This window comes from Coenobita brevimanus, chromosome 14 (genome assembly GCF_032717465.1).
Source record: "Coenobita brevimanus isolate Jiangsu-jjx chromosome 14, ASM3271746v2, whole genome shotgun sequence".
In the NCBI taxonomy this organism is placed as follows: domain Eukaryota; kingdom Metazoa; phylum Arthropoda; class Malacostraca; order Decapoda; family Coenobitidae; genus Coenobita; species Coenobita brevimanus.
In genome coordinates, this window is record NC_136967.1 from 599,050 (window position 1) to 616,710 (window position 17,661).

The following is a 17,661-nucleotide window of genomic DNA, read 5'->3' on the forward strand; positions in this document are numbered from 1 at the left end:
TTGATTCTATGTAAGATCACATTGCTTCATCTATACAACATTTGTTTACGTGGGGTTGCTGGCAACTTTAAAGGGATTATAGAGATAATACTCGGGCAACCCCCCCCCTCCTCCATTTTTTTTTACAAACAACCCCTCTTCCTCAACCATAGCTAAATAATGTCAATGCAGATACAGAATCAGTTGTTGCCGCAGAGATTATTAGAACTGAAATCACAGTGTTCAGTTTGATTGTCTCAGTAGGTTAAGGCCAAATTTGAATGATAATGATATACGCAACATGTGAATTTCACTTTGGAGCTGCATGATACGTTGTTTTACATGGCTATTTAAATTTCAGATTTTAAAAGTTTAAAGGGAACCGTATGACGAACTTTAAACATGTACTGTATCGTAGTATGCATTCTCCGATATGTAAAATGACCCTTACACTGATTTTGACATTTTCAGATATATATATTTATACATATTAAAGCTCTTTATCATTAAAATGTGAAAACTGACAATGAAGTCGAGATGCTTGCTAAGAAGTCGATGAGTCTGCAGTGTTTTGGTTCAGCATCGTCGAGTCAGCGGGCAGCCGTGGCAGAAGGAGGTTTGTGCGTCTTCTGTCAGCCCTACAACGGCTTGTGAACCACTACAAGGAGCCAAACACTTCTCACGGCCTGGTGAAGAGTACTAGAAGCATTTTGTTACGTGGGGAGTGACAGTCTTTGGCCATGTCTACGTCGTACCAAGGTAATAACTAAATGAACATGTCACCTTGGTTGTCAGTCGATCTCATACGTCAGTCTTGAGATGTGTAATGAGGACAATTTGCCGGTAGAGCATTTTAAATATATATATGGTTTAAGGACTGTATCAGACAATAAGTGATTATGGCGTGGGTACCGAGGGCAGTGTCTCCTTGCAGGTATAGCCTGAGGTTCTTGTAATTTCAAAGTTAACGTGAACCACTTTGTTTATGAGGAGATAGTACTGCCATAATTTCAAGGATATCGTATTCGTGTTCATCAGGCAAATTGTCAGACAATTTTATTCACAGTAAGAAGTACTTCATGAAACTGAAGGAGTAACTAAAACAATCCTGGTTGGTTAACCCCTATCCCCATCAAATAATGTTGTATTAGATGTGATTTTAAAGTTTATGGCTATCACCGGACAATTTAAGCTTTGGAAAGCCAACCATCATGGACAGAAGGGTTAGAAGCAATCTTAATTTCTTCTTCTTTAGGGTACATTGTTTTATTATACTGGTAGCTAATGCATTAAAAAAATAAAATAGGATCTGTGAATGGTCAGGAGAATATTCTGGGGATAACCTGCCATGATTGGCTTCTTTTTTTTTTTTTTGTAATGAGATATAGGGGGGCATGGTGGCCTAGTGGTAGAGCGCCTGAGTTGAGACCAGAGTTGTGAGTTCGTGCTGCACTCGGGTAAGCTGCCTTGCTGGGAGAGGTGGTGCTCTCCTGTCACCTAGCTGGTTATAGCATCTGTGCCTTAGTGGGTTAGAGCGCTCTGACCAAAAGGTCGGAGGTTCGAGTCCACCCAAGGGTTAATTGCAGATATCAGGAAGAGCGTCAGGTCATAAAGTGCTACATATTCCAATACCAGAGTCCTCTGCCCAGGGGCAATACCCCTAATAAAAAAAGTGAGACATGGAGTAAAGCTAAAAAAAGAAGAAAAAAAAAGTGAAAACTGACTTTTATTTAGTTAAGGAGAGATTTACTGAGCTGGATGAGTTAAATGTGTTGGTAGCATTATGCTACAAAAGGTCACTGCTGTGCTGAACATAATTGTCCAGGGATAGCAAGCATAAATAGCCTCATGTGTCATTGTCCTTGTAGTAGTAGTTGTAATCTCTGGTTTATCTGAAACAGGAACTGGGTGGACTGCAGGCAGAAGTTCTCCATCTTCTGCAGTCCACCATCCTGTAGGGGGTATTGTTAGGGACATTTGCATAACAGGGCAGCTCCACCACCTAGTTATGTCAGTGCCACCACATAGTACCAAATGTAGATACTCACTCCACGTGTCACAGTAGCAGTCTGTCTACTGTATCTATACCGGTACTGTATATCACCAGTCACCATCATCCCATGTCACTGCCTCACTCACTTTTACTCTACAGTGAAGGTGAAATGGGGTAAGGAGTTGTACCCAGACATTGAGTTGAACACAGATGAGCCTCCCATGGTGTTCAAGGCACAGCTGTTTGCCTTGACAGGTGTGCAGCCCCACCGTCAGAAGATCATGCTGAAGGGAGCCACCATCAAGGAGGACTCATGGGATGGACTCAAGTTGAAGAATGTAAGTACTGTAGTTAAAGGGAACTTAGATCAATGTTAGCTAATTAGCCTTGTAAAAGTAGCATAAGTTTTATCCCCTTCAACCTGATGTTGCATTTTGTATTATTTGCAATCTTCAGACAACTGAATTTAGCTTAGAGGGAAAAATCAGGTTGCGAAGGTGTTGATTGAGACTGTTTCGTACCATGTCAGTACAAACTGTCTGCAAAGTCAATAGACTGGTCTGGAGTTAGTAAGAATAACTAAAAAACTTATTGTTGGATTCAAGTATTATTCTAAAGTTCTGTTACTCATTAGGTTTTGCAGTGCCATGAGATTATACTGTGTACCTCATTGATAACTTCACTCTTTTTACTTTAACTTGGCCTCATATTGCTGTCAGTACATCCTGGCTGCTGAATCGTAACAAAAGAGTAAGACTAATATATGATGCTAGTTACAAAGAAGTGCTCAGGACAAGATGTAGGGCTGCAGTACTTGATTGTCTTTTTCTGCCACTGAACTGTGTGAAAGAAAGCATTTAAAGGACAAAAATCTGTACAGAGTTAATGTGAAAAGAGTATAGGTTTATATATAGACCAGGTTTACATTTTTTCCAAGTTTTTATAGTAGCTACTGTACAGACATATTGTTGAGTTTTTGCAGTATACAGTAGCAGTGTAGTGTGTGTATAGTACTGATCACAAGTTTCTTAATATGTACCATACAACATAGAGGATCATGGAACAACTGAATGTTTTATTCAGCTGGTTATCATTGTAACAGTTTGCTATGAATTTTGTTTGGGAATCAACAAGAGTAAGTAACTGGCTAGTTCTGTACTTTGTACTTCAAAATTATGGTGTTAGTTTTTTGTTGGTATTAACTATCCTTGGAGTTCACAGTTGCAGTAGATATGGTATCTGTCGGATACGATTATGTGAAGCTACAGAATGTGGTGAATGTTTTTGGCGAATCCGATAGAGCCAAGATTCCGGGGGCTTGAATGATGAGTGAATGGAAGCATGGCCCATTGGATTGGACAACTTTGGGCTGTCTGGACATTGCTACTCCTCACCCTGCCCTTGAGTGGGAAAGGAGGTCTGGATGATGATGATGATGATGAGTAAACTAATACAAATTTAGCTACTCACATATTTAACTCAAGTACTACAGTATGTCAGTGAAGTTATAATTCATATTTGTGTGTGCAGGGTGTGACTGTGTTGATGATGGGCAGTAAGGAGGAGGACGTGCCCGTCGAGCCCACAGAGAAACCAAATTTCATAGAGGACATGACAGAGGCCGAGCGCAACACAGCTGTAAGTCTCTGTCTGCTGTAGCCAGATGCCTTAATCCCAGAGGGGATGGCCATAAACAATTTGCATCCAGGTCACCCTGTCATCTGCTGTCAGGTTGTACTTCATCTGTCTCACAGCATCCTCATTCACACTTCCGTGGTCTGACCCCCCTGCAGCCAGCAGAACTCTCTCTGCTTCCCCCCCTTCCCACACTCCCATGCCAGCTGAAAATCCATACTTTTGAGTTTTTTCTTTTCCGATCCCCCCCCCCCCAGAAATACACCTATTTGGAAATTCAGTCAGGCAAATACCAGACCAAATTTCAGGACACTAGATGCAATTCTTGATTTATGGTGAATATTTCTTTGTTTGGATGTGGATCTGTATCCAAAGAGTGGGTTGGACACTTTCAGGTTGGACACGGATCTGTGTCCAAAGACCACGAAAATGTTCATATAGCTACCTCCCCGCCGTATCCTCAGCCTTCCTCTACCATACCTTTTGCTCCTTCCATCCCACTCACACACACACCCTTCTAGTCAGTACTTTATATCGTAGAGGCAAACTACCGTACTTTATATTCCAGAGACTGACAATAAACTTTCACTCATAAGTGCATACTCCATTATTTTTTCAGCTACCATCAGCACAGGTTGAAGGCATTCAGCTGTTTGTGCTAATGAGTTGTTCTAGCACCGAGACTGTCACTAGTTGGTCAAGAATAGTATTTCCTGCAAGCTACTTCATCTTTGTGTTTACTGTACTCTATTCAGATCTATGATGGAGATTTTGTTATTGATGAATCTTAAAGTGGCTGATCAAGTACAGTACATTATTTCCTGCATGCTACTTCACCTTTGTATGTACAATATTCAGATCTGCAGTGATGGGGATTTAGTTAGTACTGTAATGAATCTTAAGTACTGGTGTTTTGTTTATGCTAGACAAGGTTTGTCAGTAAATATTGAGAGGGAAATTTTGTGTATGCTTGACTTTAGAGAATAGTATTGACTTTTTAATCACATGTATATTCTGCAGCTGGAGCTTCCAGTGGGTATCAAGAACCTGGGCAATACATGTTACTTGAATGCAGTGGTGCAGTGCCTCAAGACAGTACCAGAGCTGCACAAGTCTATCAAGGAGTTTAAACCCAAGAGTAAGGCACATCACAAGTCACTATCCATTTGACTTTAGTGATGTATTCTTGTATATTCTTGTTATCTTCAGTTGATTTAGCTAGTTTAACTTAAGATTTTCATTCAAATATCAGGGGTTAGATAGTTGCACATGGCTGTCAAGGAGTTTTTTAAATTTTTTTTTTTTTTTTTTTTTTTTTTTTTTTTTTTTTTTAAACGAAGAAGAAGGAACCAAAGGCTGCAAGCCCACAATTATTGTTCCTTGCAAGAGAAAAACAAAATACAAGAGAGAGCCAAATTCAAGATTCGATCATTTTGAGATGCCTGGACACATTGCGTTTGAAAGACTGGAGATCATAGGAAGCAGGAAACACAGACAGAGGGAGACAGTTCCAGGGTTGATCTGTTGCATCAGTGAAGGACTGGGAGTAACGGTTAACTCTTGCATTAGAGAGTTGGATAGAGAAGGGATGAGAGTTTGTTGTTAGACGGTTGCTACGCGCCCGTCGTAGAGGTGGAGGAATACATGCAGCCTAACAACACGAGTCAGTGAACCCATTCTGTCGAGTGTTCCCCCCCCCAGTTTATTTTGTCTTCCTGAAGATTATTTTTACCAATACTTAGTTTGGGAGAAATTTTTCTTACTGGCAGGGTTACCTGTGGCCTCCATTAACTATTTCAGCACTAGGGATTTAAGTAAAAAAATTAAAAACTTCATTAATAATAATAATGTTGTTGTTGTAACCCCAGGCATATCTGAATATGAACTTGATGGACTGCATGCTGAAGTCGTCCTGCAGTATGCTATCCTCCTGTTGGGGGATAAAGAGAGCGTTAAGGAACTGTTATATTCCAGATGTATGAATATCCAAGAGGTGGTTGGGGTTTAATTCTCATGTAATGCCACTCAGGGATGAGTGAGGCTGGTCACTTTCATCTTAAATGTCAGGACCAATTTGCCTAGCCCTGGGCTACACTACTTATGGGGCAACATAGGATTGGGTGATGATGATGATGATGAATGAATATGTTGGTTAGAAACAGTTGTTAGAGACCGTCTGAAGCTAGTGAGAGTGCAGAACTTATTGTTGTTGCATCTTACTGCAGAAACAGACTCCAGTGCAAGTGGTGGTAGTGGAGTGGCTTCAGCAATGACTATGGTGGAAGTTGACTCAGGCTCACTACTGACACTGGCAATCCAGGACTGTTACCGTACCATAGACAGCGGCAAGACAGCTATACCACTTGTCCTTGTCAACCTCTTTCGCTCTACCTTCCCCAGGTATGTCCGTCATTATGAAGCAGCAGCTAGGTGAGTCACTTAGTTCCTGATGTTATTAGATTTACACATTACATTACCAATACCGTAAACTGGGGTGAATTCGGACTCAGGGCGAATTCAGGTATTATTGCAATAAAAAGTTATTTAAATTAATAATTAATGAATTAACATATTAGAAATCTGTTTGCGCCCAATTGTTTGTAATTCTCTACAGTACTTTTGTGTATAAAGATATTTAATATATCACATGACACATACCAAATATATACTAAAAAGCAAACAGATAAAACAAGAACAAAATTTGTAACATTGGCAAACTTTCTTTGGCAGAAATGTTAATGAATAGATGCAGGAAAATCTCCTGTGCCCAGATGTACTTTCATGCGTAGTGTGAAAGTGCATAGTATGTAATTGGCGTTATCTTCTCAGTTAATGTCGTAATTGGGCATTTAATGAAATTTTTAAAATTTGATGCAAATTGGAGTCAGTTCGGACATTGGGGTGAATTCGGACAGGGGGAGTATGAACGAAAAAAATAAGATTTTTTACAACATACAATTGCCTATAATTTGCCAGATGTGGATATTGTGTGTAATTGGTTTCATATGTGTCATTTACAGGTATACTCTTGAGCTTTTATGGTACTACCTGTTTAAGCAAGGTCACCCGATGACTCGAACATTTAAGAAAAGAACTGGTGGAGATCAAGGTCCTTATCGTAGTGAAAAAAGCAAGCAAAAACTTGGTAAAGCCAAAAAATCATGTTACATATTAATCACGTTTAACTAATTTTCCATTAGTCTTCCAAAAATGAAATTATTAGTCAGAAATGAGTGTTAAGTATATACAGTACTAAGGTTTGTAGCTAGATTTATATTATCTAGATGTGTTCTAATATGTTTTATATAAACCAAGGAAAAAAATAACATTGCTGTTGTGTTCATATCTCATTATAGTCATTAGCTCATTTTGTCAGGGAGTAACATTATTTTTGTACTGGAAGGACATTTTTTTAAAAAAGGCTCAGAACGTCCGAAATGCCCCCACATACGACTGAGACTAAACTGGGAACCCAGGGTAGTCATCTGCATTCATTTTCTATTTATGTATGAATTTATACAGTGTGTCCGAAGTCACCAAAGTCTGAGTACAAATTTGGACACTCATTACTATACTTACTATAATTATATATGAAACATTTTAAATTTTTTGCTGCTATGATTCAATACCCTAGTGGACCAGCTCCACATACAGTACTTAAGAGATTGGATTGAATTAAAAACTAGATTACATGGCACAAAAAAACGAGAAAATTGTCCAAATTTACCCCAGTTTACAGTATTCCTACAGGTCATCAGGTGAGAGAGGTGCTAAGATATTGAGAGCTATAGTGATGAGTCATTTAAATAATAATTATACAGTAATAATAATAATTATCATCATCCGGACCTGCTTTCCCACCCTTAGGCAGGGTGAGGAGTAGCAGTGTCCAGACAGCCCAAATTTCCCCAATCCAATGACCCATGCGTCCATTCATTCACCATTCAAGCCTCGGAATCCTGGCTTAATAATAATAATAATAATAATAATATAACCATCCACTCACTTGATGTAATGCTGTTCTCGGATGACTGCCCATTCCTCTCTTGCTTCTTTCCTGCCTTCCTCCTCTGTCGTTCTTCATACCCTCCTCTTTTGTCTATAACTCTACACTGATTGAAGAACGGTACAGACCTATACGTGGAAATTGTCTTTCCCAATTGACAGATGAAGGAAAACATGAGCCGAGGCCTCTAGAAGGGAGACTGTGAAGCTTGTAATGCAGCTATCAGGTTATTAAAAAAAAAAAAAAAAATCATATAAGTTTGTGTACCCCATTTGTCAGTGGGAAGTAGGGTTAAGATGATGATGTTGGTGTTTTTAAATGTTTATATCTGCACTTAACTCTTCTTTCATCTGACAGGTTTGCAGAACAGGGTGAGCAGGGGATGTATATGCAGCAGGATGCCTCTGAGTGTTGGACGGAACTCATGCGGCTACTCCAGCAAGAAGTCCCAGCCATAGACAAAGAGAAGACTGTAAAGAATTTCTCGTGAGTAACCTGTTTGAGGTGACACTGGGGAACCATTTCATTATGCTGAGTAATATATTGATTAAGTTAAGCAACTTGTTTAACACTGGGAAGCCATTGCGCTATGTTGAGTAATGTATTGGGATAAGGTGCTCCAACTAGATATGACTTATAAAAAACATGATTTTGTTAAATGTTCTATCTATCTATCTATAGCCCGACGCCCTAATCCCGCAAAGGGTGGCCGCAGACAAAACGCCTCCAAGTCACTCTGTCACCCACCATTTGACTCCCCTCCCCCCAACTCACCCCCCCCTCCCTCATATACCTCTCAACTCCATCCCTCCACCTCATCCTCGGTCTACCCCTCCCTCTCCCTCCCTCCACCTCACCTACATACACCCTCTTAGTCAGTCTTTCATTCTCCATCCTCTCCACATGTCCAAACCACCTCAGTGTATTTCTCCTAATCTTTTCAACCACATCCACATCTACCCCACAACGTTCCTTCACTTCTTCATTCGTCAACCTGTCCCTCCATGTCACTCCACATGCTCCTCTCAAGTAACTCATTTCCACTGCTCTCACTCTTGACTTGTTCCCCTCTTGCAAGGTCCACGCCTCGCTTCCATACGTCAGGGTAGGGATCACAATACCATCATGCAGTGACTTCTTAACTTCCATACTCACCTCCCTATTTCTCATCACTGCTTTCAGTGTGCCAACAACCTTCCTTCCCTGCTGTACCCTTTCACGTACTTCATCCCCCAAAGTTCCATCCTTACTCATCACACTACCCAAGTACTTGAATGCACTCACATTCTCCATATCCTCACCATCCAACCTCACTGCACACTCTGTGACTTCATTCCTCTCAAACACCATAACTTTACTTTTGTTTACATTAACTTTCAGCTTCCTCCTCCTACACACTGTCCCAAATTCATTCACCAAACCTTGCAACTCCCATTCATCTTCACTCAACAATACTGTATCATCAGCAAACAGCAACACCGGAAGCTTCCAAATCTCACCCTCATTCATTAAGGCCACCCCAACATCCACTGCCCTACCTTGTACCTCCTTTACGACCCCATCCATATATATATTAAACAGCCAAGGAGACATTACACACCCCTGTTTCAGTCCCACATTGAGATCAAAGAACTCACTCAGCTCACCATCCACTCGCACCGTAGCCCTAGCTCCCTCGTACATACTCTTCACAGCACTCAACAATTTCCCCTCCACTCCATATATTCTTAATACCTTCCACATACCTTTCCTATCTATTCTGTCATAAGCTTTCTCCAAGTCCATGAAGGCAGCGTACACTTTCCTTCCCTTCTCTAGATACTTCTCCACTAAACATCTTAGAACAAATATCTGATCTACACACCCTTTTCCCTTCCTAAATCCCCCTTGTTCTTCTCCAACTAGCTCCTCTGTCATATGCCTAACCCTATCAATGAGTATTCTACCATATATTTTACCAGTCACACTAAGAAGGCAAATACCCCTATGGTTACCACATACTTCTCTCTCGGGCATATTTATATGTATTTTTAGGAGTGGTTAGAGCGTCTGGATTGACTCTGTTGGATGCGATATGTGAAGCTACAGAACGTGGTGAATGATATTGGCGTATCCGTTAGAGCCAGGATTCCGGGGGCTTGAATGATGAGTGAATGGAAGCGTGGCCCATTGGATTGGGCAATTTTGGGCTGTCTGGACATTGCTACTCCTCACCTGCCCTTGGGTGGGAAAGGAGGTCCAGATGATGATGATGTTAGAGTTACTCACATAACAGTGCTCAGGGATCAGTGCCTGGTCCCCTCGTTCAGGGCACCTACTCTGCTGATGGGGAAACATGATTTGCCTTGTAAAATCAGATGATGGATGGATGAGGAGGAAGGGGATGGATAGATTACATATGAGATTAAAGGATGTATGTTGAAAAGTGAATGTGGAAAGATTTCTTGGGATTGATTGGAATGCTGTAGTTGTTTCAGAAATCAGAAAAGTTACATGTATTTTTTTTTTCTCTCTCTCTCCAGTGAGGATTAGTAATAGTAGTGGTAGTAGTAGATGTAGTCTCAGGTTCATCTGAACATGAATCTAGTGACAGCAAACAGAAGTTGCTTCTTTCCTGATGCCCACCATCCTCCTCTTGGGGGACAGGGAGGGAATTGAGGGCCATTTGTAGTAACATGCATCTCCAATCCCATGTCTTATCACACCATCAGATACAGTAAAGACATTCTGCTAGTGCTGAGAGTTAAAGACAGGATGTAGCATCAGGGAATAGATTGAGGCATTTTGGAACTTATGTGCAAAATGATATGATTTTTGTCCTGTTGTATTGATAGTAGCATTTTCAGTTTGTGTAAGGGAGGACCAGTGTCCAGTTACAAAAGTTGATTAAACAGAAGAGCTAAGTATCATACTTAACGAACATCTTACCCACATCACCCCATCTTTCTGTGTTGGTGATGATAACAATGCTTGCAGAGTCACTTATCAAATGCCAAGATATCCAGAATTTGCTAGTGCAGCTGCCAGAAGCCAAAGGATCTTAAACATTACACCTCTTTCATAGTCACTTGATAAATATTTTCCTAATTCAGACTGCATTTTTTTACCACTGCATCAGGTCATCACTAATTGACCAGTTCTTCTGTGGTGAATATTCCTGTGAATGGAAATGTGTGGAGAATGAGGAAGAGGAAGTCACCCACACAACAGACAAGTTCCAGCAGCTGATGTGTCATATTACACAGGATGTCAAGTACCTACACACGGGGCTAGTGGCCAGGATGCAGGTGAGTTCAAAGTCAGGTTGTTTGAATCATCTGAATATCTGTGAAGTAAGTCTGGTTATCTGTATTTCAAGTTGCCTGAAAATCTCTGAAGTGGGTGTCATTGTCTTTATTTCAAACCATCTGAAAATCTGAAGCTGTTCTCTGAGGATGATGGGAATTCTTCATCCATACCACTGTTGCAGCAGAGTTCCTGCTTATTTAAGGCTTAAGGTAGAATATTTTAGTTTATTCAGTGTGTAACAGGTGTTACACTAAAATCAGATGTAATTGTTATCCTGTGTTCTTAATCATGATTTACTGTAGGTGTGGGATGTTATGTACGCTTATGGTGCTAAATTAAATTTTTTTCCTTTCAGGAAAATATCACCAAAAAATCGGCTGCCTTAGATCGGGATGCAGTTTATACAAAAAAGTCCAAAATCTCCCGGTTACCAGCATATCTAGCTGTTGAAATGGTCAGGTATGTATCTTTTTTTTTTTTTTTTCCTAATACATACAGCAAGCAAACAAGTTTTTTCTAAGGGTCTGAATGCATCTTGGAAATAGCAGAACAGATTAGTAGATGTTAGACAGAACTGAGAAGATAATATAGTTGTTTTGCTGAACTCACAATTTTCCTTTAGGTTCCTAGTCACACTAAACCCCATTTTATATTTCACCACACTGAACTGCTAGGCCATTGAAATGGGGGGTAACTGAATGTTGAAACCATGATGCATTATGGTAAATCATAATACTATACAGAAGCAAGATAGGCTTTTTAACGGTCAGTACCATTGTTCATTACAAACTAGTGCACCTGCCATAACATTCTTTTGCATAGATCATCCTGATCATAGGTAAGAATAAAATAAAGTAGAATTACTGTTCTGTCTGTTTTATAACAAAATTGGAAGGTATAGCAGTAAAACGGTTATATAATGTATTTTATTTCTTCCATCCATGAAGATTAGGGCAAAGGCATTGTTGTGCAGTACAATACCCATATTTATTTATTTATTTATTTTTTGTGATATGTCATGGAGTATGACTTAGTGATAAAGGACTGAATAGAGAAGCTGCTAGAAATCAAGCAGTGTGTAAAGCTGCCATTAGGTGACCAAGACCCATGCATGCAAGGATAAGTAAACTGAAATGGAGCAAACTTACTTCATCCACACGCAAGCAGTAAAAAGACCATCCACATGTAAGCAGTAAAAAGACTTCTAATTTTTCCTTGTTCTAATTCATGCAGATTCTTTTACAAAGAAAAAGAAGCAGTTAATGCTAAAATCCTGAAGGATGTCAAATTCCCCATGGTCTTGGACGTGTTTGACCTCTGCACTCCTGAGCTGCAGAAGAAACTCGCCCCCATCAGGGCAAAGTACAAGGTGAAACAATTATATTCATCCATTTGTCTTTCAGTCCTTCTTTGCTCCATCAGAAGCTGCTGTAGGTTATTTTGTCCACGTTGTTTTGTCATGTGTTGTCAACTGAATAGTTTTGGTGATGACTAGAAGAGTATTAGTGATTAATGTGAAGGGGGAAGGGAGAGGGGAAAACTGAGGATGAGATGGAAGGATGGGGTGGATATGTGTAAGGGATAGGGGTGTGTAAGTAAGAGAAAGGGCAACCCAACGGTAGAGGGTAGAGTTACGTGGAGGCAGTTTGTTTATGCCCACCCCTTCTGGTATTAAGGCGTGTGGCTGTGTATAGATACTTATATAGGTAATCACTCTCATCATAAATGTCAGGACCAACTTGCATAGCCCCTGGCTTCTACGCTTCTCATGGGGCAACATAGGATTGGATGATGGATGAACGTTTATATATGTGTGCATGAGTAGGCAAATTTCTTTATCATGTTGTATGATGGCTTATTATCCAGGATGGCCTACTCTTTCATCATCCTTCATACTGTATTTCCTGCATTATATATTTTGTCTCAATATCCTTCCATCACCCTTCTCCTTTACCATCAATCCCTTCTGCTTTCTCTTTTGCTCCTGCTAATCCGTTCCATCTGTGCATCCATGTATCATCATCCTTTTCCACATTTCCAGTTTGCCCTCCCTTTTTCTTAACCCACTTCATCCATGCTCTTTAAATATGTATAACTTTTCCCTACAGTATACTAGTATATTTTTTTCTTCATTCTTAAGACAGTACTACAAGGTTATTTCATTTAGCTCTAGACATAGTCATTGATAGTGAAGGGATTAGTTATAACTCTTGGTTCACCAGTTTTTTAATTCCCTAGGACATGGAGGAGCGTCAGCTTGAGGAGGAACGGGCCAAGAAAAGAGGAAAGCCACTCTCCCCTTCAGAGAAGCCCAAAACCAAGTCTTTACCCTTCTCTTTTGAAGATGGTAAGTATTATCCACGAGTGAACAGAGTCAAAATCCGAGTTGAGACTTTCATTGTTACAAATCTTATGATTTGTCTCTTATTTCTTTTGTCCCAAAAGTTTCCAGCAGCTGCTGAGAAATGATTACTACCACTGGCACTTGGTTTACGTTCCAGTCCATAGCAAATATCATCTATATTATTCCCAGTGTAGAGATTTCCTATGAGGAAGCATTTATTAGACCGAGAGAGACATGGGACGAGGTCATTAAGTGTGACCTTAGGGTTAAGGGACTGAACAGGGAGGCTGCAATGGATCGTGCTGCATGAAGAGCCGCCCTTAGGTGACCAAGGCCGACGCATGCAAGCATGTTGGAGCCTTTAGAAACAAAACAAAACGAACAAAACGAAATGAGCCTATGCAGGTTTATATCCAAGGGGTTGTTGGGGTTTGTTGCTCATGTAATGGCACTCAGGGATGAGTGAGGCTGGTCTGTTTCATCATAAATGTGAGGACAACTTGCCTCGCCCCAGGCTCCTACTCTCCTCATGGGGCAACATTGGATTAGATGATGGATGGATGGCACCATAACCTTGCCTCATATCCATACACCTTGAAGGGGCTAATATGGGATTTGTGATTACTGTTATCATATTCTGCTTTTTATTTATTTAATTTTTTTTTTTGGCAATTTTGTTTCATAAACATAGACATAATGAAGTTAGGTGTGCCTCTTTATGGTTAGTTATTGTCAAAAGAATGCTATAAAATAATGTGAAAATGATATATAGTTGTGGGTTTAGTGGTGTTTCATAGACCTGTGCACACAGCAGTATGAATGGATGTTATATGAATGGAAGGACTGAGGAGGGTAACTTGGGAATGTAGCATACTGAACAATTTAGATGATGCTGTGTGTATTTTTAATAAAGTTACCCAGTACATGAGAAGACAGAAGATTATGCAACAGTCTCTTCTACTACTATGTTTTGAGTAAGAGATGATACCAAAATATAGTGGATATCAGATTCAGAATATCCTAGTAACTGAAATAAAAAAACAGCATTATAACCTTTCTTCTGTTAATTTTATATTTTCTTCACCTCTCATCCTTGAGAGAAATAAACTCTTCCTATAGCTCAGATTTAAACCCATGTAAGGCATATCTGATTGTTTGAAACAGTCCATTTAATGTGTCCTTGTTTCGTTTGTGTCAGACTTCGGGAGCAACAACAGTGGGTTCTACCAGCTGCAAGCAGTACTCACACATCAGGGGAGGTCATCGTCGTCGGGTCACTACGTGGGCTGGGTGCGGTGGCGAGGAGGAGAGTGGCTTAAGTGTGACGACGATGAGGTGACACCTGTTACAGAAGAGGATATACTTAAGCTCTCAGGTGGAGGTGAGGATGCTGCAGGGGTTCTATATGAGAATATTGGTCAGTTTGACATCTTAAGCACATTTATAGCCTGTAAAGGATGAGTGAGTTAAGTTGGACAAGGATTGCGTGCCACCGTACTAGGTGGTAAGGTTGCTGGTTCCACATGCCACCAATACATAGAGGATTCAGTTCTTCATTCTATAGTTGCACTCTATATCAGTGCACCTTTACTGCATTGACATGAAGCACATCTGTAATTAAAAAAAAAAAAATCCTCTGAAAAATGTACCGTACTGATTGTTAGATGTGTGAGGGGAAGCCAAGATTCTGTGCTTGAATGATTCATAAATTATTTTGTGGCCCTTACCTATGGGCATGTAGGTCTCCCACTTCTTTAATTTCTCTCTCCTTTTCTTGGATCCAGCATCAACTTGCCCTAAGGTAAGAAAAAAAGAAAAAAGTGGTGGTGAGCCCCAAATGAATCAGTACATTTGTGTTCAGGTTGTACAGTTTAATTCATCATCATTTTTTGTGTTAGCTGTGTCTGTTTTCCACATAACTTAAGTCAGATGGATTCACTTATAAATAAGTTCAGCATTGATTATGACATTTTTTGCACATTTCAGGAGACTGGCACTGTGCATACATCTTGTTATATGGACCAAGGATACTCGAGATGCTGGACGAGGAGGGGAAGGAAGAGGGGAAACCAGCACAGGAGGCCAAGATGGAGACTGAGTGAAACTTGGATGGTATTTCACCTCTACACTATGATGACATTTCATATCCTTATTATTGTTGCCACCAGATGATTTTTCAGTTTTGGAGAGACTGTGAGCTGAAGGAGTTAGATATAGTAATTATCAACTTCTTCATTAGTGGAGGTGTCTCGCATGTTAAATAGCATCATCTGGTGACCAGGAAATATTTAAAAAAGACGTCATCAGACTGAAGGGGTAACTCATCTTTTACTGGAGGTGAGATTGGGGGTGGTATTCTCATTAACCCTTGAAATTTCATAATGCCTTTTGCATGGCAATTTATACTGAATATCACACATGAATAACCCGTATGTGTGTGGCTAATGCAAATTGAGGCAATATTTACCCATTCACTCCAGGAACATAGTTCTCAATTTTTTATTCGTATTTGCAGAGGTCTCTGTTTAACTCGGTAGACACTTATCAGACTTGAGGGATTAACCCTTTATCTACAAGGGAAGCCTTCCTGAGTTGAATAAAATCATCTGACAACAATAAGAAAAAGATAAACAAAAACTGTGATACCAGATTGAAGATGATGCTATTCAGGCTGACTTACTATACACAGGAACATGTGTTTGGATAATAAATCACCCAGGAAGAGGCACTATGAAATCTCCTGTGCCATTAAAAGTATGACTGTAGGACTACTACTGCCATATCAGAGAATTCCCCTTTCTACTTTTCACTTCAGCGATATGTGATAAGCAGGGTCCGGATTCGCAAACAAACCCATGATCAGTTTCCCCTAGTGACATAGATTTTCACATGGAGGAGGAACGAGGGATTTTTTGTGTTCTTTTCCTTGTCCTTTTTCTTTCTGCAAAAAGAAAACAATATTATACATTTCCTCTCATTACTCAGATATTGATCTACAGGAAGAACTGAAGTGATGGCAAGTGTCTGAACTCTCCCTTCATAGTCCTTTATACAAAAACAAATTATCACAAGATCATTTTCCTCTTGTAGCAGAGATTTGATTATGCAGGAAGAACAGACAATGGAAGATCCTGCTATCCTCTCCTTCCTTAAAAAAAGAAAGAAATGGAAAGGAAAAAAAAAGAAGAAAAGTTTAGGCAGGGAGATGGTCATAAGTTTGTTTGTGTCATGGTCCAGGATTCCAGTACCAGTATGGATTCCAGATGTGCCGATGTTTGTCTTATACAAAGTGAAATGTGTTGTGTGTTTTTTGTCGCAAGCTTAAATACAGTACATTTATTTTTGGCCATTTATCGATACTGAGAATATTTTGACGATGAAAAAGCACCAGTTTATTGTTAATACTATTCATTTCATAATTTTGCTGTAATATTTATTGATATTCAGTGATATTAAGGACTGTCTTCTGGGTGACATGGGAGACTTCGTAGCACCTCTTTTTTTTTAGCAGCATATTTTGCATATTACACCTTGATTCTCTTATATTGTTTCATTATCATCATCATCATCCAGACCTCTCTCCAGACCTTTCCAAACCCAAGGTGGGGTGAGGTAGGGTCCCAGTTGAATGAGCCAGACTCCCATTCACTCACCATTACTTATGTTTACTGTGTATCTGTTATCGGCTTGGTTCATTTTAGTAAAATACAGGAGGATAGAAGTTGTAATATGCAGAATAAATAGCTGAGGAAGAGGTATAATAAAGACTCCTATTCCATCTAGAATACGAACCTGTGGAGCACAACATTACATGTACTTCCTTGTGAAAATGCCTTTGCCTCCTTACTCAGCTTTGGACAATGATTCCCAGTTAAAATATATGGCCTAGGGGAAGTTAGTGGCAAAGAGGGCGTTGCCTTATTTTAATAATGGTTTGTAAATCACCAGAGTCAAGTGAATGATTATAATAAAATTTATTATTGCCCTTTTGAGTGATATTTTGTTCCTGTTTAGTTAAATTTTATAGACAAGCAAGTGAATGAGTGGCATATAAATGAGTTAGATGTTCCTTTACAGTGTCCTAAAATAATGTCAGAACCTAAACTGATGATGTTAACTACTTGAATATAGTGATAGTTGATATTTCATTCATGCTGACTCTTGATGTTTTATTAAGTTTTATGAAGGGGTTGCAAACGAGCACCATTAAACCTCCCACCTCCTTTTAATATTTAAGAAAAAGATAAATACACCCTGAGACCCTGCAAAATTTGTCCCCTCCAAAGAAAGTGGACCAAAACAAAAGATCTCTGCTGAATGTAGTAGTCTTGCACTAGTGAGAATAAAGTAAGTATGCATCATTGTACCTAAGGGATTAAACTAATTAATAGTAGACAAGAGGGTTGCATTTTAACT

General features: G+C 39.7%; 1 protein-coding gene across 2 annotated transcripts; it reads left to right on the forward strand.

Moving 5' to 3' along the window:
* Nucleotides 1-570: 570 nt before the first annotated feature.
* Usp14 (ubiquitin specific protease 14) lies at nt 571-17,015 on the forward strand. 2 transcript variants are annotated; one of them, XM_080265355.1, is made up of 12 exons: nt 571-738; nt 2,132-2,310; nt 3,503-3,610; nt 4,628-4,745; nt 5,833-6,007; nt 7,971-8,099; nt 10,732-10,900; nt 11,257-11,360; nt 12,135-12,270; nt 13,140-13,248; nt 14,444-14,626; nt 15,232-17,015. In XM_080265355.1, the coding sequence occupies exons 1-12, from the start codon at nt 720-722 to the stop codon at nt 15,345-15,347; spliced, it is 1,545 nt and encodes a 514-aa protein (XP_080121481.1). In that variant the 5' UTR covers nt 571-719; the 3' UTR covers nt 15,348-17,015. The 2 variants fall into 2 exon arrangements, with proteins under 2 accessions (XP_080121481.1, XP_080121482.1); XM_080265356.1 differs by lacking the exon at nt 3,503-3,610.
* Nucleotides 17,016-17,661: the final 646 nt, after the last annotated feature.

Coding starts and splice junctions, on each gene's coding strand:
- Usp14 (XM_080265355.1), top strand. Junction 6,008..7,970: donor TTTCGCTCTACCTTCCCCAG/GTATGTCCGTCA, acceptor TTCATCTGACAG/GTTTGCAGAACAGGGTGAGC. Junction 11,361..12,134: donor CTAGCTGTTGAAATGGTCAG/GTATGTATCTTT, acceptor TAATTCATGCAG/ATTCTTTTACAAAGAAAAAG.